The sequence below is a fragment of the Thrips palmi genome, unplaced genomic scaffold (assembly GCF_012932325.1).
Source record: "Thrips palmi isolate BJ-2018 unplaced genomic scaffold, TpBJ-2018v1 HiC_scaffold_17, whole genome shotgun sequence".
Classification (NCBI taxonomy): domain Eukaryota; kingdom Metazoa; phylum Arthropoda; class Insecta; order Thysanoptera; family Thripidae; genus Thrips; species Thrips palmi.
In genome coordinates this window covers 9,777,820-9,801,682 of record NW_023144626.1, presented here as the reverse complement: position 1 = coordinate 9,801,682, position 23,863 = coordinate 9,777,820, and the positions used below count along the sequence as shown (strand labels likewise).

General features: G+C 60.4%; 3 protein-coding genes across 3 annotated transcripts in view; all 3 read right to left on the bottom strand.

Annotated features, from left to right (window-relative positions):
* Positions 1-210: 210 nt before the first annotated feature.
* On the bottom strand, positions 211-8,744 carry LOC117644026 (cytochrome P450 4C1-like). Its single transcript, XM_034383213.1, has 11 exons — positions 8,733-8,744; positions 7,543-7,785; positions 6,675-6,765; positions 4,858-5,043; positions 4,469-4,538; positions 3,665-3,791; positions 2,355-2,517; positions 1,586-1,698; positions 1,436-1,504; positions 959-1,307; positions 211-580 (listed from the first exon to the last, which is right to left on the bottom strand). The coding sequence occupies exons 1-11, from the start codon at positions 8,742-8,744 to the stop codon at positions 420-422; spliced, it is 1,584 nt and encodes a 527-aa protein (XP_034239104.1). The 3' UTR covers positions 211-419.
* A 2,252-nt stretch (positions 8,745-10,996) lies between these two features.
* On the bottom strand, positions 10,997-11,635 carry LOC117644025 (the record flags this gene model as incomplete). The annotated part of the gene is made up of 2 exons (XM_034383212.1): positions 10,997-11,349; positions 11,437-11,635. Coding segments are annotated over 2 exons (306 nt in total), but the record flags the coding sequence as incomplete, so codon positions are not given.
* A 4,560-nt stretch (positions 11,636-16,195) lies between these two features.
* LOC117643439 (DNA-directed RNA polymerases I, II, and III subunit RPABC3) overlaps positions 16,196-23,863 on the bottom strand; it is a 42,519-nt gene continuing 34,851 nt past the window's right edge. Inside the window, exon 4 of the mRNA XM_034382349.1 lies at positions 16,196-16,758. Within this exon, the coding sequence (XP_034238240.1) occupies positions 16,641-16,758 (118 nt within the window). The 3' untranslated portion in view covers positions 16,196-16,640. The remainder of the gene's footprint in view (positions 16,759-23,863) is intronic.

Genomic DNA, 23,863 nt, shown 5'->3' with positions numbered 1-23,863 from the left:
CGGGCGGCAAGGATGGCACTGACGCTCGTCTCAAGGAAAATAAAATTCACCCCCAAAGCAAACTAACAAAACACCCTTTCTGAACCACTGTGTTATGTGTGCGAAGCTGCTCTTGTGACTTTTCCGGGCTTCCCCCCCCCCCCAAAAAAAAAAAGAAGCACTGTGATGAGGCAAGGGGATACCAGTGTCAAGACAAGTGGTGACAAAATGTCAGATTTATCCCAACAAAGGTCAACAAGTAACTTTATCACATAAGAAGAATACTGAAATCTTTACAACAACGAAAATTAACATAAAAGGGAATGGAAAAACAGGTCATGGTAACTATAAAAACCTCGCTCCCCTCCCTCACCAAAACATTTCACAAAGTAAGAGACAGAAAAACAAGAGCGGCGACCTGGCCAGCGGGCCTGGGCGGCCTAGGCGCGAGGCGTCAGCGAGATTCGGATGCCGCCGACGTTGGTGAGGACGAGCTCGGCCACCAGGCGGAGGGCGTTTTGGGGGTCCGCGCTGGCGACGTGGAACCTGTCCAGGACGGTGCCGAGCAGCACCTTCAGCTCCAGCATCGCGAACCGTTGCCCTGCGGAGGAGAGAAACGGCCTGCGTCAAAGAGAGACAGAGAGAGACAGCGTCGGCGCAAGGCAAGCCAGGCAAGCCGGGCTAGCGCCGGCGGGTAGGCAGCCTTTCCGACACCGAAGCGCGGGAAGATGCCTGATTCCGAACAGTTCCTCCGTCGCTCTGTCTCTCTCGCCGCCATGGGGCGCGCCGTAGGGGTGCGACAGAGACACGGCGACAGAGCACTCTTCGGGACCAGCCTACCGGCCGACGGGGCGGGGCGGGGCGGGGCGGGGCGGGGCGGGGTGGAGCGGGGCGGGGGCGGGGCAGGGCGGGGCGGGGTGGAGCGGGGCGGGGGCGGGGCGGGGCGGGGCGGGGCGCGGCGGGGCGCGGCGGGGCTCACCGATGCAGTTCCTGGAGCCGGCGCTGAAGGGCACGTAGGCGAAGGGGTGGCGCGGGCCGTCGCCGTCGCCGCGGAAGCGCTCGGGGTCGAAGCGCTCGGGGTCCGGGAAGAAGCGCGGGTCGCGGTGCAGCAGGAAGGCGTTGACGAGCACGGTGCAGCCGGCGGGGATGTCCTCGCCCAGGATGCTGACGGGGTGGCGGATGTCGCGCGCGATCAGCGGCACCACGGGGTACAGGCGCAGCACCTCCTTGATGCAGCACTCCATGTAGTCGAGGCGCACCAGGTCGCGCACGGACAGCTCGCCGCCGGCCTGCAGCAAGGCCTCGCGCCACTCCCGCACGATGCGATCCTGCACGGGAAAAGCATGTCACAGCGCCGTTCGACTGATATCGCCTGTCCCTCACGCACACGGAAAGCTCCATGAGTGCGAGAGGGACAGGCGGAGTCTGCTGGTAGCAGCTCCTCGACCGTCCTCACCTGCACGTCGGCGTGCTGGCCCAGGACGTACAGGCACCAACTGAAGCCCGCCGCCGTGGTGTCGTGTCCCTGCAGGGCGTGCCGCCACAGAGAGAGCAATCAGCCGAACCATACCGCCACTTTCCGGCGAAAAACAGAGAAATCACTCACGGCGAACGTGAAGGTGTCCACCTCCTCCTTGATGTCGGCGTCGGTCAGGTCCGCGCCCTTCGTCTTGAGGTCCAGCAGCAGGTCCAGCATGGCCAGCCTCCGCCCGCTCCGCCCTGCGACGAAGAACAATCGGAGCGCCGCGTCAGCGGATATTTTACGAGTCGACTCGGGGGCCGTCCCGTAACCGTAAACAAAATCCCGCGCGTTTCAGGGAAACTGCGCGGCTGGACGCAGCGTTGTGGTATTCTGCGGGGAGCGGCGAATCTAGGAATCCAAGGCAGACGAGGCCGCAGCGCCCAAGTCTCAGACCATACCGAGGGGGCACAGTGGGCCAGAAGACCAGTGGATGCGGCCAAAACTCTAGACGCGTTTTGAGCTCCAGAGTCGCTAAATAGGACTCGAACCGAACGCGTGACCCCATCAATGGCTTGCTCTCCGAACGAGGAATCCATTGGTGAGGTCACACGTTCGATTCGAGTCCAGCTTAGCGACTCTGGAGTTCAAAACGCGTCTAGAGTTTTGGCCGCCTCCACCGGTCTTCTGGCCCACTGTGGGGGGGAACAGCTTCTCACATTCATTGTACAAAATCTGACCACATTCCACATTCAGGTGACAAAAACGCCTGTAAGTGTGCAGCATGTGTGGCAAAAACGCCAGGAGTCTTGCACATTCTCGCACATTCGCACAATCATTGTACACAAAATTTTACGGTGGGTCACCCCTTGGGCCATACCACCCACTTCTGCTTCGTCCTTAGCCTCAGACTTACGTTCTGGTTTGGGCGCCACTGGCACTGGCACGGGCATGCACCCCGGCGTGGCTGGCTGGCCTGGTTGGTCGCCCTGCAGCTCCGGGAGCGTCTGCTGCAGCGTCCCCTTGGCAAACTGCTTGGCACACTGCCTCTCCAGCTCCTGCTTCCGCGCCTCGTAGACCTGCGCCACAAAACCCTCATGAGTTAACTGATACCGCACTGTGAGGCTGAGCTTGGGCTTTGTGGAAAGGTTAGGAGATGCCATTCAATTTATGGAAAGTCATACATCTGACAGTGGCATGCGCATAAATTTTGAAAGAGGGGGAGTCAGGCCATGCTTTTGGCCTACTTACAGGGGAAAGGGGCACAATTTGCCTATCTTCCAGGCGGCTGTCTAGTGGCCGAAAGGGGCGGGGGATCATGCCCCCCCCCACACAAGCGCACGCCACTGACATCTGAAACGTATAACATCGGCTCGGCATTCCTTTCTAGAAACGAATGAGGCCTATACTCAAATGTATAGGATTCGTCGCTCCCGCGGGAGACCTTTTCGTCGCGCTGTCTCTGTCGCACTCATGGGGCATTCTGTATAGGTGCGAAGGAGACAGAGCGATGAAAACGACTCTCAGAATCAGTCCGCAGGAAAAGAACCGCTTTTCCCACCCACAACCAGTGGACTGTTCGGCGAAAACTGTGGGCCATTTTGACGACGTAGGCGACGCCCCCGTAGTCTGGCCCCGCCTCCAGTTGGCTCCGGAGCGAAAAGAGTATTCCCCCTGGGTAGCCAATGGGCGTGCTCTTTCGATACGCGCGTGATGACGCACATCGCCGCTCCGCCTACCGGGGTGAGGTGCAGACTCGCACCATCGCCTCGGCCCGAAATGCGATCCCCAGCACATTTCACATCCGCCATTTTGCCAGACGACCGCACCGCGAGGCTCCCAGTGTTCTCGCTGCAGGCGCGTTTTTTTTTTTTTTTTTTTTTTTGGGGGGGGGGGGAGAAATCGCCCCCTGTTAAATTCCGTAAACGCCTGATAGTAGGCAACCCGCATCACATACCCCTGTAGGTAGGCAAAATATACACAATTTCTCTCGCTCTCGCTCTCTCTCTCTCTCTCTCTCTCTCTCTCTCTCTCTCTCTCTATCTCTCTCTCTCTCTCGCTCTCTCTCTCTTCTTTCTCTCTCTCTCTTTCTCTCTCTCTCTTTCTCTCTCTCTCTCTCTCTCTCTCTCTCTCTCTCTCTCTCTCTCTCTCTCTCTCTCTCTCCCGGGTCTCTCTGTGCCCCTCTACACGTCGAGGAAATAGGTTAGGTTAGGTCACGTGGCTCACCCTGCTGGTGAAGCCGTGGATGACCTGCACGCACTTGGCCTGCAGCCGGCCCAGCTCGGTGAGGCGGAACAGCGCCTCCGGCTTGAGCCACGGCGTGATGAAGCGCCTCTGCACGATGCTGGTGATCCTGGCAAGTCGTGAAAAAAAGAGAAAAACGGCAACTTTACGTCAAGACCGCCGTGCCGCACTCTGCCCTATGTCGATGCGATGTCGATCATCTCGAAAATCGGAGCATTCGATGTCTACACTGAGACAAGGTGGTGCCCTGAAACTGACCGAGTAAGTCGCCCGCCCCAGTTTTTAGGGCGACTTGGGTCGCCTACTTTCTGGGCGACACAGTCGCCTAGTTTCAGGGCATCTCGGTCATGTAAATACTGAGCTTACTTATCCATGCTGGCCCAAGGCATTGCACACAAGTCTGCCTGCACATGGATAAACTCAATGGATTTCACATTTGGGTGGCGTCAGAGATGCCCCGGATCTAGGCGCAATGGGTGCCCCAAATCTGGGCAGCAGTGGTTTACATTAGGTCGGACCAACCCCAAAAGTGCTCAGGTTGTGGGTGCCTTGGGCCAGCATTGATAAGTAAGCTCTGTATTTACGACCAAGATGCCCTAAAACTAGGCGACTGTGTCGCCCAGAAAGTAGGCGGAGTCGCCCTAAAAACTGGGGCGGGCGACTTAGTCGGTCAGTTTCTGGGCACCACCTTCTCTCAGTGTGCTCGATCGATGTCTTTTCGACAGTCCACTCTTCAGGCTGTATGGCGAATAACCAGATTATTTAAAGTTATGGAGTAAGTGTTACCTGTCGATGGCCACGACGTAGGCGTTGTTGGCGTTGCGTTGGGCCCCGACGTGCTTCCCCAGAGCCGTGTCTGCGGCAACGAGTCCAAATGTAAAACTACCGTGTTTTCACGCACGAAACAGGTCTCCACCCCGTGGAGACCCGTAAAGGTGGCAAAAATTCTGGACGCGTTTTGAGCTCCAGAGTCTCTAAATGGGACTCGAACCGAACGTGTGACCCCACCAATGGATAGCTCTCCGAACGAGGAATCCATTGGTGGGGTCACACGTTCGGTTCGAGTCCCATTTAGCGACTCTGGAGCTCAAAACGCGTCTAGAGTTTTGGCCGCCTCCACCGGCTTCTGGCCCACTGTGCGTCATCGGCGTGCCGATGGTGTTCCAGCAGCCTACCGCAGATGACGTCGAGCGCGGCCAGCTTGGCGTAGGGTACGATGTCAAAGGGCGCGCCGCCGAGGTGTATCAACATCTTATCGGCCAGGATGCCAGCCTCCCGCCTCAGCGGTTCCAAGAAGTCGCCCAGCACGCCAGAGTGGAAGGCCGGCGTCAGCAGCTTTCGACGATTGCGCCATTTGTTGCCTCGACAAAAAAAGTTGTAAAAGTTATTTTTGGTGTCCATCAGCGTCGCCACAGCACAGTGGGCCAGAAGACCGGTGGAGGCGGCCAAAACCCTAGACGCGTTTTGAGCTCCAGAGTCGCTAAGCAGGACTCGAACCGAACGTGTGACCCCACCAATGGATTCCTCGTTCGGAGAGCAATCCATTGGTGGGGTCAGACGTTCGGTTCGAGTCCCATTTAGCGACTCTGGAGCTCAAAACGCGTCTAGAGTTTTGGCCGCCTCCACCGGCTTATGGCCCACTGTGCACAGTCACTTCAAGCAGGGTCGGCCATCGCTGCCCCACTTCAATTTAAGTCGGGCGGCGACACTACGTTGCGCTGGCTCTCCTATGACGGACGGCGGGCGAGAGGGGCGAGAGGGGAGGGGGATGTCGGCCCACAGGTGCGTCGCAGAAGCCGACGCCAGCAGTTTGTCCAGCCGTCTGATTCCGAGCACTGCTTTCGTCGCTCTGTCTCTCTCGCACTCATGGGGCGGTCCGTAGGGGTGCGAGAGAGACAGAGCGACGAAGCAGTGTTCGGAATCAGACGGCAGCGTCCAACGGGCAAAAAAAAAATGAAACCCAAACACAGACGGTCAAGCTCTACGCGTGTGGGAGGGGAGGGCCCAAGGTGAAGCGGAGGACGCGCAGCTCTGTGCGCGCGGAACGCAAAAATTATGCGCCGCGCTGGACCGGGAAGCGCGGCGCACACAGCGCTAAATCGGGAAGGTGAGTGGACTCGGTGCCGGCCTCGGTGCAGCGCGCAGCTGCAGCAGGAGCAGGGGCACGGCAGGAGAGAGAAAGTCGTCGCGGCCCCGCCCCCTCCATCCCGGGGGTCATTGTGTCGACTCGAGTTGACGGCCACAACAGGACCGGATATTTTTGCGCTCGGCGCGGTGCAGCGTGCTTCACTGTATCGGCGTCCCCTCTCCCTCCCTCTCCCCCCTTGTGCAGCAGTGAATGCAATGCAGGTCAGCGCGTCTCGGCCAGATCACTTTCTGTCTGGGTCAAGTAAGGCTCGCTCATTGCCGCAGTGTTTTCTCCGAGGGGGAAATCACTCCTAAAACCTGCGACCCGACTATTACGCCTATAACGCTCTATTACGCCTCAAAATATAGGGATTTAGCTGAAAACAGACCAAAAAACCCCTAAAATAGATCAAATTTTGAGAATTTCGGCTATTACGCTACTATTACGCACACTACTACGTGTGCTATTACGGACACAGTGGACTATTACGCGAGTGCTTTCCCCCTCGCTTTTCTCGCTGTCTCTCTCGCACTCCCACGGAAGGGGCCAGCCGAAGTAGGCGAAAATTTTACGAGGTTGCCTACCGTCAAGGGGCAACACCCAATAGTACGGTGGTTTAGGCTTCTTTCGAAGCGAGCTAACCACGAAAATTCACAGAATTCTAGACTTTTACCTAACTTTTGCCATTTTCAGAGTACAAGCACACGCCACACAATCTACGGTAAATTTCCCCCCCCCCCCAACGCCACTTCCGGCGCCCTTGCCCACGGAACGCTCCATAAACCTACGCGAGAGAGATGGAGCGACAAAAGCGCTGTTTACATTCAGCCTGCAGTGACACGCGGTACGCGTTGGAGAGCCTACCTGTGCTGGTGACGAGCCCCTGGCCGACCCACGCCTCGACGAACTTGTAGTCGGGGCTCTTGTCGATGTGCTCGCCCGAGTTGAGGATCGGCTGAGGGCGAGAAATGGACACAGCGTTGCCACACAAGTAGATCGAGATTTTTTGGACGCACCAGTGTCGAAATCGAAAGAGCTGCGTAGGCAATATCAAGGAGGGCGGCAACCCTTTCGACACTACTGCCTCGCACAGTGGTCCAGAAGACCGGTGGAGGCGGCCAAAATTCCCGACGCGTTTTGAGCTCCAGAGTAGCGAAATGGGTCTCGAACCGAACGTGTGAGACCACCAATGGATTGCTCTCTGAACGAGGAATCCATTGGTGGGGTCACACGCTCCGTTCGAGTCCAGTTTAGCGACTCTCGAACTCAAAACGCGTCTAGAATTTTGGCCACCTCCACCGGTCCTCTAGGCCACTGTGCGTCGTGGGAGTTTCAGCCGACTCACGAGACATCACTCGATTGAATTGAAACTCAAATGACGGCCAAACACTGAGGGCATTTGGTCCAGGGAGCGGAAGAAGGGTATAAGTCGAGTTGAATCCGTGCACTTTTGCAAGGCCTAAGCCTTGCAGGTGGGAGAACAGGTGGGGAATGTCATCTAAAAATAGATGCAAGAGGATGGGACTTGTCTCACCACACTTATTTTTGGACCAAATTTTCGCTCATGTTTACTTGATAGACTGATAAGAGGTCACTGAATCAACTCGACTTAACCCCTTCTTCCGCTTCCTGGATCTTGTCACATACTCTTCGGTGAACCTAACCAAAGTGATGCACAGAAACACGCGAACAATACTCGCAGCGCCCGCCGCTGACAAGGCTTGGTGGGTACCTGGACGGCCTCGGCCGAGTGCAGGAAGATGAAGGGCCTGGTGCCGACCCACAGCCGGAACATAGGTCCGTAGGCGCGCGCGCACGTCCCCATCAGCTTGAAGAAGTCCTCCTGCGTGCCCGTGAGCTGCAGCGCGTTGCCCAGCAGCGGCAGGGCCCTGGGGCCGGGCACGCCGCGCAGCGCGGCCAAGAAGCGCACGCGCCTGGCCGCCGACACGACCGTCACGACCACGGCGAGCACGCAGCACGCGGCCACCAGCAGGCCGCTCAGCAGGCCGCGGGGCAGCAGCGACCACGACGCCGCGTCCACCTGCATCAGAACCAGGATGGCGATGACGAACAAACGGGGGCCTCGCCGCTGACATCCGAGCAGCTCGCCGAGCGCCTCGACGGTGGCCTCGTCGTGCTGCACGCGCCGAGGCTGGCGGGCAGCATCAAGGAGGCCGTCAACGCGCTCGGAATCAGAGCGAATGACTGGAAGCGAGGCGCCGGCCCAGCGGGCGAACCCGGCGAACCCGCACCAGGACGTGACAGTTGCAAGCAGGCATACTCTCCACACGAGTAAAAATAATTTGTGGTTGCGGCACTCAAGCGATGGCACCCGTACCACAGTGGGCCAGCAGACCGGTGGAGGCGGCCAAAACTCTAGACGCGTTTTAAGCTCCAGAGTCGCTAAATGGGACTCGAATCGAACGTGTGACCCCACCAATGGATTCCTCGTTCCGAGAGCAATCCATTGGTGGGGTCACACGTTTGGTTCGAGTCCCATTTAGAGACTCTGGAGCTCGAAACGCGTCTAGAGTTTTGGCCGCCTCCACCGGTCTGCTGGCCCACTGTGCGTACCTGTGGGCCTTCGAATGTGTGCCAGTGAGCTGCCGTGCGCGGCCCTGAAGCCACCTGAAGACTAAGCTGCGTTCGCCGTGCTGTCTCTCTCGCTCCCCACCGGGCCGCTCCATGAGTGCGAGAGAGACAGAGCGACAAAGCGCTATTCGGAATCCGCGTCCCCGTCCTCCAGGGCGCGTTTTGAAATCCCGCGAGGCGGAGCGCGGCCGGGGTTTTTCCACTGCAGGCGCCGATGCACCGCGATGCACCGTCCACAACATGTACTGCGCCGCCGTCAGAAGCGCCTCGCCGACTCCTCGACGGCGTGGACGACGCGGTCGTGTCTCTCAATGCGAAGGCGACACTCACCGTTTCCGCCATGCTGGCCGTGGACGCGCTGCTGGTGGTGCTGGTGGTGGTAGTGGTGCGGTCCTTGCCGGCCTCTAGGTCAGGTGCGTCAGGACGGAGCGAGGCAGGTCGGGTAGGGGGAGCATGTAGGGCTCCGCGTGCGCGCTGCTTCTAGTCTGGACTGAAGCGGCGAAGGCGAAGCGCTGCGGAGTGCGGACACATGCCTTTGCGTCTGACTTGGCGGCGTTGCGGGCGTTGCGCCGCCATCGCCATCGCCCCATCGCCCCCTCAGCCGCCGCCCCCTCCACTCTCCACGCCCTCCACGCTCCAGGCCTGGCCCTGGCCCGCCCCGGCCCGCCCTGGCCCGCCCTGGCCTGGCCCGCCCGGCCGCCCTGGCCCGCCCTGGCCCGCCCGGCCCGCCCTGGCCCGCCCCGGCCCGCCCGGCCCGCCCTGGCCCGCCCTGGCCCGCCCTGGCCCGCCCGGCCCGCCCTGGCCCGCCCGGCCTGGCCCGCCCGGCCCGCCCTGGCCCGCCCTGGCCGCCCGGCCCGCCCTGGCCCGCCCCGGCCCGCCCGGCCCGCCTGGCCCGCCCTGGCCCGCCCTGGCCGACCCGCCCGACCCGGCCCGCCCCACAGCGGCCCGGCGCCCGAAGGGCTGGCGGTGGCGGCGGTCAAGTTTCGCTGGGCGAACAAATATTTTCACCGTTGTTTCCGTCTACAACGCACCACGGAAATGATTCCGAGGGGATCGTTTTTATTAATTCGTCTGTAGTTTATCCGAGAGGGCTATAATGTGCATCGCATTGCCAAGCGCAACATGCAAACCGTACACGAGAAACGAGACGGAAATTACACTAAGGGCGGCGTCTTTCTGAAGGAACCTCGGACCTTCCGGCGGTATTGAAGTTGGCCGTTTGTGGGTTCGCGCGCGGACCACCACGAGGGCAGCGCTAGTACGCGCCGCGCCACTATTTTGCCTCGTCGGCACTTGGCGCGCCGAACTGCGTCGCCTGCAGGCGGCGCGGCGGGGCTGGGCGGCAAGACAGGACTCAACTCGTCTCGTCGAGGTCCACGTGAAGCGAGTGGAGCGGTCATGCACCCGCCACGCGCAGCGCGCCGCGCATCCACCGAGCGGACCACGCGCGCGACGCGACCCAATGCCCCACAGGCCGTCATCCTCTACCCGAGCCTCTCGTCGTCGGTCGTCGGGGACCCCCAGCTCCAGGAGGCCCAGGAGCGCAGTGGGCCAGAAGATCGGTGGAGGTGGTCAAAACTCTAGACGCGTTTTGAGCTCCAGAGTCGCCAAACAGGACTAGAACCGAACGTGTGACCGCATCAATAGATTCGTCGTTCGGAGAGCAATCCATTGGTGGGGTCACACGTTCGGTTTGAGTCCCATTTAGCGACTCTGGACTTCAAAACGCGTCTAGAGTTTTGGCCGCCTCCGCCGGTCTTCTGGTCCACTGTGCCGCGGCGACAGTCAGTCCTCCTCGGCGCGCGGAGCCGATGTGGTGCCACTGCCACTGGCCCGGGGATTCCGCGTGGAGCCCGTCAACGAGCCCACGGCGTGGGAACCACCACCCCCTCTCCGGGGCCCTCTCCGGGGTCGCCCGCCCCGCCCGCCTCCCGGCCGCACTCCGCACTGAGGTCGTACACGCGCCGGCTGCAGGGGTCCGCGACCGCCGCGCGGCCACGCGCCGAAAACAGTGGAGGGGACGCAGACGGCTGTCCGCCCTACCCTACCCCGCCTTGTCCGCACTCCGCAGCCTCGCGGTTCGTCGGCCTAGCCACCGCCACACTGGCGAAGGCGAAGACGAATTAGCGGACGGTCCGGACGGCCCGGACGGGTCTCGAGGACCACGATGACGACGCGCGTGCGTTCGGCTGGCAGTGGCCGTGCTTCGCCGCTTCCCGCTGTCCCGGCGTTTAGGTCTCCCGGAGTCCGGGCCGACTGTGTGCACGGTCTGTACACTGTACACGCGTGATGCGTTACGCCCCGCGACCCGGCGCCGCCCGACCTGGCCCGGCCCTGGGGCACAACGTCAACGTCATCACCGACAGCGGACGGAAGTGGTCTCGACATTAGAGACACAACCGAGAAAAAAAACAACGAACGAAAACGCAACCTTTTTCAGTTCGTATTTTAGGGCCGCCGTGTTACGACCAGTGGCATATTTTTCCGTTCCGTGCGGTTTTTAGTTTGATTGTGTTTTCTGTTAGATGTCCTGAATTTGGTCAGCTTGTGGGATTTACCTGACCAGGCGGGAGGAAACTGAAAGCACTCTCGACTTTAATGGGAAAACTGTTTTATTTCTTATGCAGATGAATGGGCGAGCTATTCACACATGAACTTAAAACAGATAACGATTTTATTTTACTTTTGAGACTAGTAATGTGAAGAACATTTTAACAGGGACAAATGCGCTTAAAAACAACGACACTAGTTTTCGCGCCTCCCAACGCCGCAGCAGCTCTCAAAAGTCACAATAATAATTTAAAATGCTTTCATAAATATTTCGGCCGGCGTTGACTGGCCTAAAACAGGCGGCGGTCGCAGCAGCACCGAGTGATGAGGTTGTGCTCGTAGCAGGACTTGGAGTGCAGGAAGGAGCAGTCGGCCAGGTTGCACTGAGGAGGCAGAGCTGCAACCCACAACACCTCGCAATTAACACCTCAAAATTAAAAGGCGATAGACACGTTTTTTTTTGTGGGGAGAGTGGGGGACTTACGTTGCGAGTCCCTGAGGCAGCAGCAGGCGTCGTGCAGCAGTCTGTCGCCGCAGTAGCTGTAGACGGAGGGGTGGCACTCCGGGCAGTCGGGCCGGCGCCGGGCCTGCCCGAACACGGACGCGCCACCGAAGTTCCTCGTCTGGCCCTCCACGGCCGCCGCGGCCTCGCTGCTCCCCGAGAAGCCGAAGCCGCCGTCCGCGTCGGCCAGCAGGCGGGACTCCGGGGCCGCCGGGGCCGCGGGGGACGCAGCGTTCCGCGACGTGGGGGTGTCGGGGAACGCCACTGCAAGGGGTGTAAACGAACGGTCAAGGCGCGGCGTGCAGCCTCAGTACACGGCAGCCCGCCGCGCGCGGACGCTCGATGGGCTGCCTGCCCAGCACGGCGCGCACCCACGCCGCACAGTGGACCAGAAGACCGGTGGAGGCGGCCAAAACTCTAGACGCATTTTGAGCTCCAGAGTCGCTAAGCTGGACTCGAATCGAACGTGTGACCCCACCAATGGATTCCTCGTTCGGAGAGCAATTGATGGGGTCACACGTTCGGTTCGAGTCCTATTTAGCGACTCTGGAGCTCAAAGCGCTTCTGGAGTTTTGGCCGCCTCCACTGGTCTTCTGGCCCACTGTGCGGCGGGACTCTCAGACACTGTAAGGCAGGCAGACCAGACACTGAGCGCCGCAACGCGGCAGGGCGTTTAGCCCCCGAACACCTTTCCCAGCTGCTGTGGGAACAGAGTCAGTTTTTATTTTTTGTTTGCCGCGTCCTGAGGCACACTGAATGGATTATTTACGTCTCCAGCGTAGAGGAAAATTGTATGAATGCGATTCGGGTGAGCCACGTACTCACCGCTGCTCTACCACACCTCCCCGGCGTACTCTACCTTTGGCCGCGTCGGCTGTCCTCGCCACTGCGAGGCAGCAGACCGCCGCGAGCGCCCAGCTGAGTCGCTTGGTCGACACCATGGCGGAGATCGTCGAGATGTCTGTGCCTGTCAACAGAGCGACTCGACACGCTGTAAAACCCTCGTCACCGGCCGGCACACTGTCGAGCGCGGCGCTACTCCGCGCTAGTGGCGCTGGCGCGAGGAGTACACCCGCCGCGCAGACCGACTCCCGCCGCACCGCTTCGCTGGCTTCCCCGCCCGGCCGCAGCGCCGCCGCTACCCCGCGGTCGCGGGGTACTTCGCCGGGCAAGAGCATTTCCCCAAACCAAGAGCATTTCTTCGAGTCAAAAGCATTTCCCCAGGCCAAGAGCATTTCACCACGCCAAGAGCATTTCCCGCCAAGAGCATTTCACCAGGCCAAGAGCATTTCACCAGGCCAAGAGTATTTCTCCAAGTCAAAAGCACTTTCTTCTGGCATTTTCTTCGCCTTTGGGGTTACGATAAGCTTTGGCCGCCATATTTGGGTCACTATAATAGTCAGAAAGTGTTCCAGTGTGCCAGAGGGGCCGCCTGGAGGGTAGGCCCTCCCGCCACGCTCCAGCGCTCGGCAGGCCGGCCTACCCCGCACGTGGCAGGCGCCATGCAGGCGCGCACGCCGCACAGTGGGCCAGAAGACCGGTGGAGGCGGCCAAAACTCTAGACGCGTTTTGAGCTCCAGAGTCGCTAAATGGCACTCGAACCGAACGTGTGACCCCATCAATGGATTCCTCGTTCGGAGAGTAATCCATTGGTGGGGTCACACGTTTGGTTCGAGTCCCATTTAGCGACTCTGGAGCTCAAAACGCGTCTAGAGTTTTGGCCGCCTCCACCGGTCTTCTGGCCCACTGTGCGCCGACGGAACGACGGAACGACTGCACGGCCGGCGCGTTAAAACGTCGAATCGAAGCGCGTGATTGGGTAACGATGACGCGTTAGCGTTACCGTTAGGGCCGCCGGGAACGACTCGGGGAAGAAAGGGGAAGGGAGGGGGGGGGGGTGCTGGGGCGGGTCTAGGTATGTCGGCGATGAGGACGCGATGCCCGCGATGTGAATGACCCTTCCTTTTGCTGCTGCCCAACCCGTCCGCCCACTGACCGCACCATGACCGGCTCGGCTCGGCTCGGCTCGGCTCGGCTCGGCTCGGCTCGGCTCGGCTCGGCTCGGCTCGGCTCGATCAGCCCCGCGGCCCCTCCGCACCTTAAACTTTACACTCTAAAACGAGACTCCGCTCGTTGAATCGACATTGCAATTATTAATCTGGCGGCGCGCTTTGCGCAATCGGCACCCGTTCCCGTCTCCTTGACCCCTTCGCCAAAAAATGAAAGACTCCGCGAGACCGGTTGGTGCCAAAACACCCCAGCGGCCGGGGAACCAGGGAACCACCCAGGGCGACTAACGGTGCCGAAATGACGCAATGACCAATAACAACCGGATTCTCCCTCGCTCACGGGTACCACAACCTTGATAACAAAAATCAAAACTGAGAATCTATTTAGTGAATCGCGTTTTCGTGTCGGCGAAGGCGCACCGAAATGACAAACCTGAGTCGGTTAAGCGCTTGCTGTGCTCTGCACGCAATATGCACTTCCAGTAATCTTTTCCTTGTGAAGTAGAATTTGGGATTCGATTTTCACTGGCCGCGTGACGGCACCCTAATGGAATTCCGCGACGCGCACAGCGCACAGAGTGACCCACAGGACAGGGCCCGGCCCTTCCCTGGACACGGTCTTACAACCGAGGTGTAACGGACAGAATTCGGCCAGCCCCGCACTGAAAAACCAAACGTGGTCTAGGCCTCACCACTGGTGTGGTCAAATGGGTGCCATTTTGACCGCATCAGTTGGTGTGGTCTAGACCACGTTTGGTTTTTCAGTGCGCGCAGCCCCCTGAGCGAGGTCCACGCCTTAAACCGCACTCACGCGACACTGTAACACTGACTAACTCCACTGCACTTGCCTGTCGGTCAGAAGGCTGGTCCGGCCCTCTCGGACTGCAGGCACTGCAGGCACTGCACTGCTCCAGGCGGCTCCGGCTCCAGGACTCTCCAGCTGATCGCACTGCACACGTGCGCGTGCGACTGGAGCTGCGCGCCGGAGTGCCGGGCCGGAGTGCTGGAGTCCAGAGTCAGGGACCTCGGCCGCGTGCAGGGGGAGGAGAAGGGAGGGGAGGGGGGAGTGCAGGGAACAACAAGGTGCCAGCGCGCGCGGGATCATCTCATCCTCATCGCACCTCGGTCAACAACAGCAACCAACAAAAACAGGGAAGAGCCTTGTCGGAAGGGCAGTGGGATTATTCGCGCGCCTCTCTTTGAAAGCTGGAAACGCCCCAACGCGGACGACCGGTAACGTGGCGGTGCTGGCCTGAGGCTGGGCTGGGCGTGGCGCGGCACAGTGGGCCAGAAGACCGGTGGAGGCGGCCAAAACCCTGCACGCGTTTTGAGCTCCAGAGTCGCTTAACAGGACTCGAACCGAACGTGTGACCCTACCAATGGATGCCTCGTTCGGAGAGCAATCCATTGGTGGGGCCACACGTTCGGTTCGAGTCCTGTTTCGCGACTCTGCGGCTCAAAACGCGACCAGAGTTTTGGCCGCCTCCACCGGTCCTCTGGCCCACTGCGCGGACGCCAGATGGAAGCGGCAGCAGCCTGTGTCCTTGCATTAATACGCCCTGCCTAGCCGCGCTGGCTGCGCTAGCCCGGCCGGCCGGTCGCCATGGCGACGGCGTTCTCTCATTACATCAATTAGGGCGAGGCGCTCGACGTGTCCAGGACTTGTCCCAATGACGTGTCCAGAACGCGTTCGTCGCGGAGGTGCGGCACGGCCGCGGACACCCCAGAGTCCGTGTAACCAGGACGCGAGCCGAACACGTGGCCGCGCCGATGGGCGCCTAAGGGTAATCCAGAGGCGCAGTCACGTGTTCGATTCGAGTCCCGATCGAGAGTATCGTAGTCACGACGTGTCCAGCGTTATGCCAGCCTGCACCGCGCTGGCGTTGTGGCCGCCACTCGACGCGGCGGACAGGACACTCGCAAGTCCGGTCAGGTGCCGTCGCCGCGCGTCGCCGTGCCTTGGCTAAGGCGTTCGGTGTCCGACGGTGACGCTGAAATGACAGCGGCGTCCGAAACTGTCGTGTCACCTCCAAGGCGGTGGCGCGGCAGGCCGGCAGCGTGGCCGTAGGCTGTAGATGGCCTCCACCGGGCCGCAGGGCCGCGGGGCCGCGCGGGGCCGCGACGGCTCTGAGCTGCAGCACCCGCACTTGCAGGCCTTCCCTCTGATCGACCAAGAGCCCGGCGGACACAACGGGAAGGGTTCGAGGCGCCGCGCAGTGCAGCGCCGCGCATGCCGCCATGCAAGGCCGGGTCGAGGGCCTCGCGCTTTGCAATTTTGGAGGTGCTCGTCGAACCCGTGTCGCTGTTTGGTATGGCCGAGGGGTGACCCACTGGAAAACTTTATGTACAATGATTGTGTGAATGTGCAAGATTGTGCAAGATTTCTGGCGTTTTTGCCACACGTGTTGCCTACTTACAGGCGTTTTTGCCACCTAAATGTGGAATGTGGTCAAATTTTGTACAACGAATGTGGGAAGCTGTTCCCCCCTCGGGTATGGTTCATATGTTTCGCTGAGACTGATTTGATTGACTCGGCCAAAGATTGATTGAAAGACTGCCTCTTATTATTGTTGTCTATTGTTTGGTCCAGCTCTATACTGGCAATGTTTAGCCAGGTCTTTTTTCAACGGGCCAATTTCTTGATCACTGGCAAAGTCACATTTGCTTCGCAGTTTCTTTTAGTGTTTTTGGTAATTTTTACAGGAGTTTAAGGGTAATAAGTAGAGAGACAATTGTTGGTATTTTTAATTCTTTATTTTTGATTTCTGGAGCAACACTCCACACCAGTTCTGACAAGATCAGAAGTCAGCCACGCACACGAATGCACACATTCAGACTATCTCAGGTACAAAACGTCGATCGGTATAAATAATAAATGGAACTGATAGGTCTCGGTCACACTTTTAAAATAAAAGTCAAGACCCACTTTAAGACAGCAAAAGCCTCAATGACACACCATCAACACACCAATACGTAAAACAAATCCTTGGAGTCACCTTCAATAGTAAATGTACTAAAAGACGACGAAAAGCCTCAATTACACACCTGATTAAAAAAATCAGAACACGACCAACTGCCCCATGAGGTGGTCCTTGGTTTGGACCACCTCGGCTTATGTAACGAAAAGAACACATTTTATTGTACATGAACTTAGCCCCAATTATTGAGCCACACACATCAGAACGCCAACTTCTTCATGAGCAGGTACATGGCTTGGTCCACCTCGAAGCCGTGCAGGTTGTTGGCATCGCCCTGGAGACGCATGAGAAGTCCTCCGAACGACACGTAGGCTGCCCTGAAACAGTAAAATAAAACCAAACTTAGATCCCGTTTGTTGTTGCTGTTTTCTTGAGCACGCGCCTGCCAACGACCGCAAACATTTCTGTCTCTCTCGCACGCTTGCAGCGGCCGTTTGCAAAGGCAAAGGTGTGCCAAACCCAAGGACAACGAGGCCGTCGCCACTTCCTTGCAGTTATTTATTCAGTCTGAGGAGAGGATCTGGAGAGCTACCAGGCTATCCGTCCGACTGTCTCCCTCGCAGGCGGACAGACACGCAAGTGCGGTCACAGAGTTCATCAAGCACAAACGACTACACGTCGGATTGTGCAGCCCTAGAGCGGCGAGCTGGCGGACGACCGCGGGGGCAGGCCATCGTACAGTGCGACGGCACGACGACGGCACCGCAGCGGGCCCCAAACGTTACGTAACGCCGGTCTTGTGACACGTCACAGTGTCACAGTGTAACCCGGTGTCAACCGTACGTCAATTCGCAATGCGCGTCGCCGTCGGCTTTGTAACGAGGCACGGACGTGGCCGTCGACCCGCCCTTGCCGCCCTGTTCCGACAAATTACATCGGCATTCACGAGCAAGCAGCCCGCACTGAGGGCCGAGGGCCCCGCAGGGCCACACCCCACCTGCCAGCCCTACGGCCCTACGGCCCTACGGGTCTGCCTCGGGTCTGCCCTGCGCGGGGAGCCCTGTAGGGCTTGGCAGCGCTCGGCTCGCGTCCCGCACGCCCCGCGCGCCGCGGAATGGTAGCCGGTGCCAGGCCGGCCAGCCCCGCAGGCCCGCCTGACATTTGTGACCGACCTGTTGGTGCGGGTTCGGCAATTGACATTTAGATGGACGGGAATTGGGCGGGAGGGGGGGGGGCTGGGCTAGAGCACCGTGAGCGCTAGAGAGGTGCTAGTGAGGCGAGCCGATAGAGAGCTAGAGAGGCTTGGTGGCGCCTGGCCGCGAGGGCCGCGTTCGCCGAGCCGGCCGCCTCGAGCGAGGGGCCTCACAGTGGGCCAGAAGACCGGTGGAGGCGGCCAAAACTCTAGACGCGTTTTGAGCTCCAGAGTCGCTAAATGGGACTCGAACCGAACGTGTGACCCCACCAATGGATTGCTCTTCGAACAAGGAATCCAATGGTGGGGTCACACGTTCGGTTCGAGTCCTTTTCAGCAACTCTGGAGTTCGAAACGAATCTAGAGTTTTGGCCGCCTCCACCGGTCTTCTGGCCCACTGTGGGCTTGGGGCCCGGCCTGCGGAGCGATGCCGCTCAGTGTTCCGTCGCTCTACCTGTCTCTCTCGCACCGCGACGGCATGCCCGGCGAGTGCGAGAGAGACAGAGCGACGAAAGCACTGTTCGGCACCAGCCGGCATGCCCCGGCCGGGCCGGCCTGCCAGTGGGCCTGCCCCCAGAGGGCGCCTCGTCGGCGTGCGGGGTCAATTGGAGAACCAGCGCCCTGCCGGGCCGCCAGGCCGTCCAGCCGGCACACACACACACACACACGCACACAGAGACACACACTAGTGACGTCAGATTCACGCAGCCAATCATTGCACGAGTGCGTATACAATCAGCGAGCACCGCGTGAGCAGATCCTACAGCCGCTCCGTCTCTCTCTCTCCCTACGACGACGGCAAGTAAAGCGAGGCGATGCGCTGCCAGTGGCGTGGGCAGCAGTGGCGGGGAGGACCTTCGGGGAGTCCCGAGGGAAGTCCAGGTGTCTTCGGGGCGTCCAGCGTGCTGATGCAGCTCCAGCCGGTGCGGCGCAGGGCAGCGCCGCCTGTATGGCAGTGGAGATAGTGGCTGTTGTCAAAGCCCACAACCAGCTAACCACACTGCCACACTGGCTGGCACAGTGGCCGCTTCGCCGCTTGGCCGCTTGCGGTTGTGGCTCCGTGTGTTGAGGAAGGGCTCCCGCTTGCTCCTGCCTGCCTCGGCTCCTGCAGTGCGGACAGCGTGCGCGCGCGGTGGTCGCTTTCGAATGGTATCCACCGCGCAGAAAACACACACTTCTCGGACGTTTCCCTTGGCACTCAGGAGACCTCCGGCGGTGCCGTCTATCAGAAGTATCTATAGAGAGATATGCGACAGATTTTTCTGTTTGGGCAACTATTTAACTGGCGTCTCTATGGGTGGCTTGCTTTGACTCAGTAGAATCGACGAATAAAGTGAGGTTATGGTTTGACGCTAGCTCTTGTGCGCACCTGTTCAGTGGCTCATGTAAGATCGTGATTTGTCCGATATCGTGACAGTGCACGGTTATGAAATTTTTGATTTCTTTCAGAATTTGTGGAACATTGTGGGGTGATTTCTCTTCAACGAAGTAGTATGTTTGGTGAACACCGATATTAGGCCCGTTTTTCATTTTCTGGCTCACGAATACCTCTTAATCTGAAACAACAATTGAGTCAAACCAAGCGCACTCCAGGCGTTACTTGCACTAAGAGAAACGCTGTCTTTTAGGACATGAATTGAATTCCATCGGCTAAACCAATGCTTACAGTTCGCACTTTATCTGCGCAAGCACGTAATTAATTTGGTGATTTTTCGTCATGTAAAATTTCTGTAACACTCACGTGTCATTTTTCAAAAAACATTTTCCATTTCTGACCAAACTTTCGCAACCGTCACACATAAAAACAACACAGAAGCAGTTCAATCACATTTATTTTATTTTATACTTGAAGTACAAAATACTTAATGATACGGCGAGTAACAAAATAAATACCTCATTCACAAAGATTCCACAATAGAATAAGAAAAGATTCCACAATAGAATAAGAAATTATCACATGTCATCACGCTTGCATACAGAGCAAGGTCTTAAAAATAAAATACAGAAAATAAAAACAAGACAAAGAAAAACAAGGTTGAAAAAGAAAGGGTTCGCAGTGCGCGGGAATACGAAACGACGATACAGGTGTCTCACATCCGCCGGCGTAGACTAGGTAGAGGTGGCGGGCCGGGCGGGCGGGGGCCACACGGGGGAGAAGGGGGGGAGGGGGCACCACCACGTAGGCAACTCAAATCAGTCCGGAAACCTCGGTCAACTTCAGTACATCGAATACAAAAAAGTGACGGACGGCAGCACACTGTTAAAAAGACTTCGGAAACCAAAATTTGCCTAGTTTAGACAAAACAGAAAAATTGCCTTACGGCAATTTTAAAAATTAATTTGTCAATGCTTGTTTTCCTTTCAACAGTGCGGTCTCCTTAAGAAGGCGGGTTGGAGCCGTCTGAAGAAGCCGCGTGGCCGCGTCCCAAACATCGATTCTGCATCAATAATTTAGCGGGCCCATTGCCGGCATTGCCGGCGGTGGGCAGCCCTAGCAGCCCCGACATGGCGCCGAGCATGGCGCCGAGCATGGTGCCGAGCATGGTGCCGAGCACGGTGCCGAGCATGGTGCCGAGCATGGTGCCGAGCATGGTGCCGAGCATGGTGCCGAGCATGGTGCCCCGCGTGCCAGCCCCTCCAGCCCCAGTGAGCGCCCCGCCAGCCACCCGCGTGCGACGGCGCGGACGGGGAGGACGCAGCGGACCGCAGTCCAGTCCTCTGGCTTAGGCGGACACGCCCCGCGTGCACGCTCACGCACTACTCGTGCTTCTCGCGCGTCACCAATGCAAATGGCCGGGCGACTGCGCAACGAGCCTCGTCGCCGAGGCAGAGGGCAGAGCGGGCAGAGCGGGCAGAGGGAGGGCCCCGAAGTGTCGTACCAGATAGTGCATTTACACACTGGGAGCGTTCGCCGTGCAAATGCGCCTCTGGCACGGACTCGGGAGCCCGGGAGCCGTCCTGGCGGCCGACGCCGTCCTGGCGGCCCACCAGGAGGCCGACCTGGAGGCCGGGCCGGGGACGAGGGTCTCCTAGAGCGACCCAATCTAGAGGTCGGGCCGGGCCGGGGTCGCAGAGGGGCCTGTGGGCCGCCAAGGCGCAGCAAGGCGGCAGCTGGAGCGTCGGATGCACCGTCACGCGCAGCGCGCAGGGGGGCGTGGCGTGGCCGGGCGGGGCACACTGGCAAAGCCAGCGGCAGAGCCAGCGCGCCCAGCGCAGCTAGCGCCACGCCAGAGGCAGTGGCGGAGCCGTGCATTCATGAGGTCCCCGTGTCACCATGTTCGTTCATTCATCCATTCATTCTTTCATTCACTCATTGCAGCAGTCGTCGGCGTCGTCCAGAGTCAAGTCCACGCGGCCGCTTCCGAGGGCCCAACCGGGGGGAAACACTAGTTCGCCAAGGCTAGGACACGCTAGGGACAGGCGACGCGGCAGGGCGGCAGGGCTGCGGATGCACCGAGAATAGCGTCCACGGGCAGCCCAAACCTCCCCGAACCTCCCCCCACCCCTATCACGGCCCACCCCTCCCCGGCACTGCCCCGGCAGGTGAACGGGGCAGCAGCACGGCCACTGCATGTCCTCCCTACACTTCGAAAAATACAAAAACGCGATGGGAAAATGAAACCGTAAGCGCGCTGCTCGTGGGGTTCGAACCCGGGACTTTGCGAACGGGGAAGCACGCCGAGCAAGTACACAGGACAGCCGGCCAGGCCGTCGGCGAGGGCAGGTCACTAGGTTGAATCTAGTGCCGTCAGCAAACAGCCTGACCCAGCCCCTATATCGACCCCAATGGGGGCCCGCCGGGGGCCCCGGGGCCCCACGGGGCGCCCCGCCCCGCCTAGAAGTGCCTCGAAGTGCCGGCCCGAGACAGCCAAACAGTTTAGTCAAGTCAGTCACACTGTCAATGGCGAGAGGAGTACTGTGTCGTCGGGAATCGCAGTGACAAGTCCCGAGGGGACGTCAGCTGACACCGTCCCCCGCACACGCAAGCACTCGCACACACACACAAGCACACTCTCACACACACGCGCACACACACTGGGACTCCCAGCTGCAGCTGGCGAGGAGTCAACCATACGTCAGTCCCGAACAGTACCACCCCTGTCCTTGCCTATTCTTTTCTATATCCGTCTCATCTGGTAGCGTCTGTTCCATCTGTCCGTCCGCCTGACACGCACGCACACACACGCACACAGGCACGCACACACAGGCGCGCAGGTGCACGGGGACCACAAATAAACACTCCGCTCTTCTTCCACAATGGCGGCCAGGAGGGCGTTCTTGGCGGCACCGACGGCGGCACCGACGCGGATATGGGTCGGGCCGCGGGCAGGCCGCGGGCAGGCCGACGAGGCCGCGGGCAGGCGGGGCCCACGACGACGCTCCGACCCGGGCGGCCAGCTCGAAATAACAGCGCGCCGACGCCGTGCCGCCGCCGTGCCGGTGGGGCGCCGCGACGCCACGGACAAGCGCCACTGCAGCAGACGACGCCGCCGCCGGCGCCGCCCCTCCAGCGGAACGCCGGAACGGGGTGGTGGGGCCGGACACGGCGTCCAGCCGGCACGGCGCGGCGGCGGCGAGGCAGACGGCACTGCAGCAGCCGACCCAGGGGCACGGCCGGGCCAAGGCGCCGCGGCGCCCGATGCAGCACGCGGCGCTGCGTGGCCACGGCGGGGCGGTAGCACTGGTGGCACTAGTTGTAGGGCTGGCGGCGTCGCGGGCGGAGCGGGCAGCTGCACTGCCACCGACGGACTGCCTGACTGCCTCGAGGCGTTCGGCCGCAGCACCACGGCGGCACCGAGCGCGACGCGACGCGCCAGACCGCCCGGCCCGTCGTACAGACCCAAAGCCCCTAGTGTCGCCTGGCCTGGCCTGGCTCGCGCGGCCTGCCCGGCCCTGCCCGGCCCTGCCGAGCGCCGCGGCGAGGGAGACAGGGAGGGGGAAGGGGAAGGGGTTGGTGGATGCTTCTCTGGGTCACATTGTGGCCGCCCAGCCCCCACCGCCCCCGCCCCCGCCCCCCCCTCCGCTCGGACACACTTGTTCTCTATGCACTGCCTGCAGGGACTGCAGGCACGCCGTGCCGTGCCCCGCATTTCGGCTCGAGGGCGGTGCGCCAGCGGTGCGCCAGGCGGTACAGCCGGTACGCCAGCCACGTCAAGCCGCTCGTGCTAAAATTACCCGGCACGACCCGCCTGCGCCAGCCCGCTAGCCCGCGCGTGCCACCGCCTATGGCGTGTCCTCCGCGCCACCGCATCACGTCCAGCGCGCGCCGTGCCGCGCCGTGCCGCGCCGTGCCACCCTTGGACATGGGGTTGCTTCAACTGGCCGCCAGCCACCGGTATGTGGAGCGCGCGCTTCGTGGCGAGCGCGCCTGCGGTTCGGGTGAGGGTTTGCGGGTTCGACTACCACCGTCACCCGCACCCGCGACACAAATCTTTCGCTCTTCCCCCTGGCTCCGCGGGCGAGCGCCTGCAGTGTGCAGGGTAGGCAGTCCCGTTACACAGGCGTGCCTTGCGGGACAGCCTTCCCGCCATTACCATTACCACTAAGGGCTAGACCACACGTGATCGTATGCCATTTCGGGCCCGACACATGTCCGCCTGCACTGCAAAACGAGACATGGCCGTCCTTACTAAGGTGCCAGGCGCTAGCGCCGACTCGTCCAGCAGCAGGTAGAGCCGCAGCAGTGCCAGCGTGGGACGACAGCGACGTTGGAGGAACGCGGGAGGGCGCGTACGCGGAGACACTCCAGCCCGTCCGGATCGGCAGTTCCGTTTACGCCCTTCTCCAGCGAGTGCAGTAAAACCCACTTTGCGGGGACGGGGAACAACGGCGGCGGCGGGCAGGCATGTGGTGCCCCGGCAACGGGGGGAGGGTTGGGGGAGGGGGAAGGTTCCTGGCGGGGCGCCCGCTGGGGCGAGGAGGCGGAGGACACTGCAGGCCGCACCACGCCCCGCCACGCCCCGCCACGCCCCGCCACGCCGAAGCACGAAGCACCTCGAAGCAGCGCTGCGCTTTGGCGCTTTGGCCAACCCGCGCAGGACACTCCTTCCTGGTGGTCTACCCTTGATACATTCGGTCACCTTGCGAGCCTTGCGCCTTGCAGTGGGCCTCGTGGCAGGGCTAGAGCCGGGTCGGGGGCGAGTTGAGGCCGGGTTAGGTTAGGGCTGGGTTAATTCGACGCAAGTCATCCATCAAAATGGGCGGGAAGGAGTCGAATCTTTGCAAACTACCAAGACATCAAAGGCGGGATGTCCCTCCCCGTTGCAGTGAACAGGGTCTTCTTGCCGACG

Bases quoted from the DNA above. Each gene is read 5' to 3' on its own strand.
- LOC117644026 (XM_034383213.1), bottom strand. The intron at 3,792-4,468 runs GTAACACTTACT...ACGACTTGCCAG, and splicing joins TACGTCGTGGCCATCGACAG to GATCACCAGCATCGTGCAGA. The intron at 1,505-1,585 runs GTGAGTGATTTC...CACGCCCTGCAG, and splicing joins TGGACACCTTCACGTTCGCC to GGACACGACACCACGGCGGC.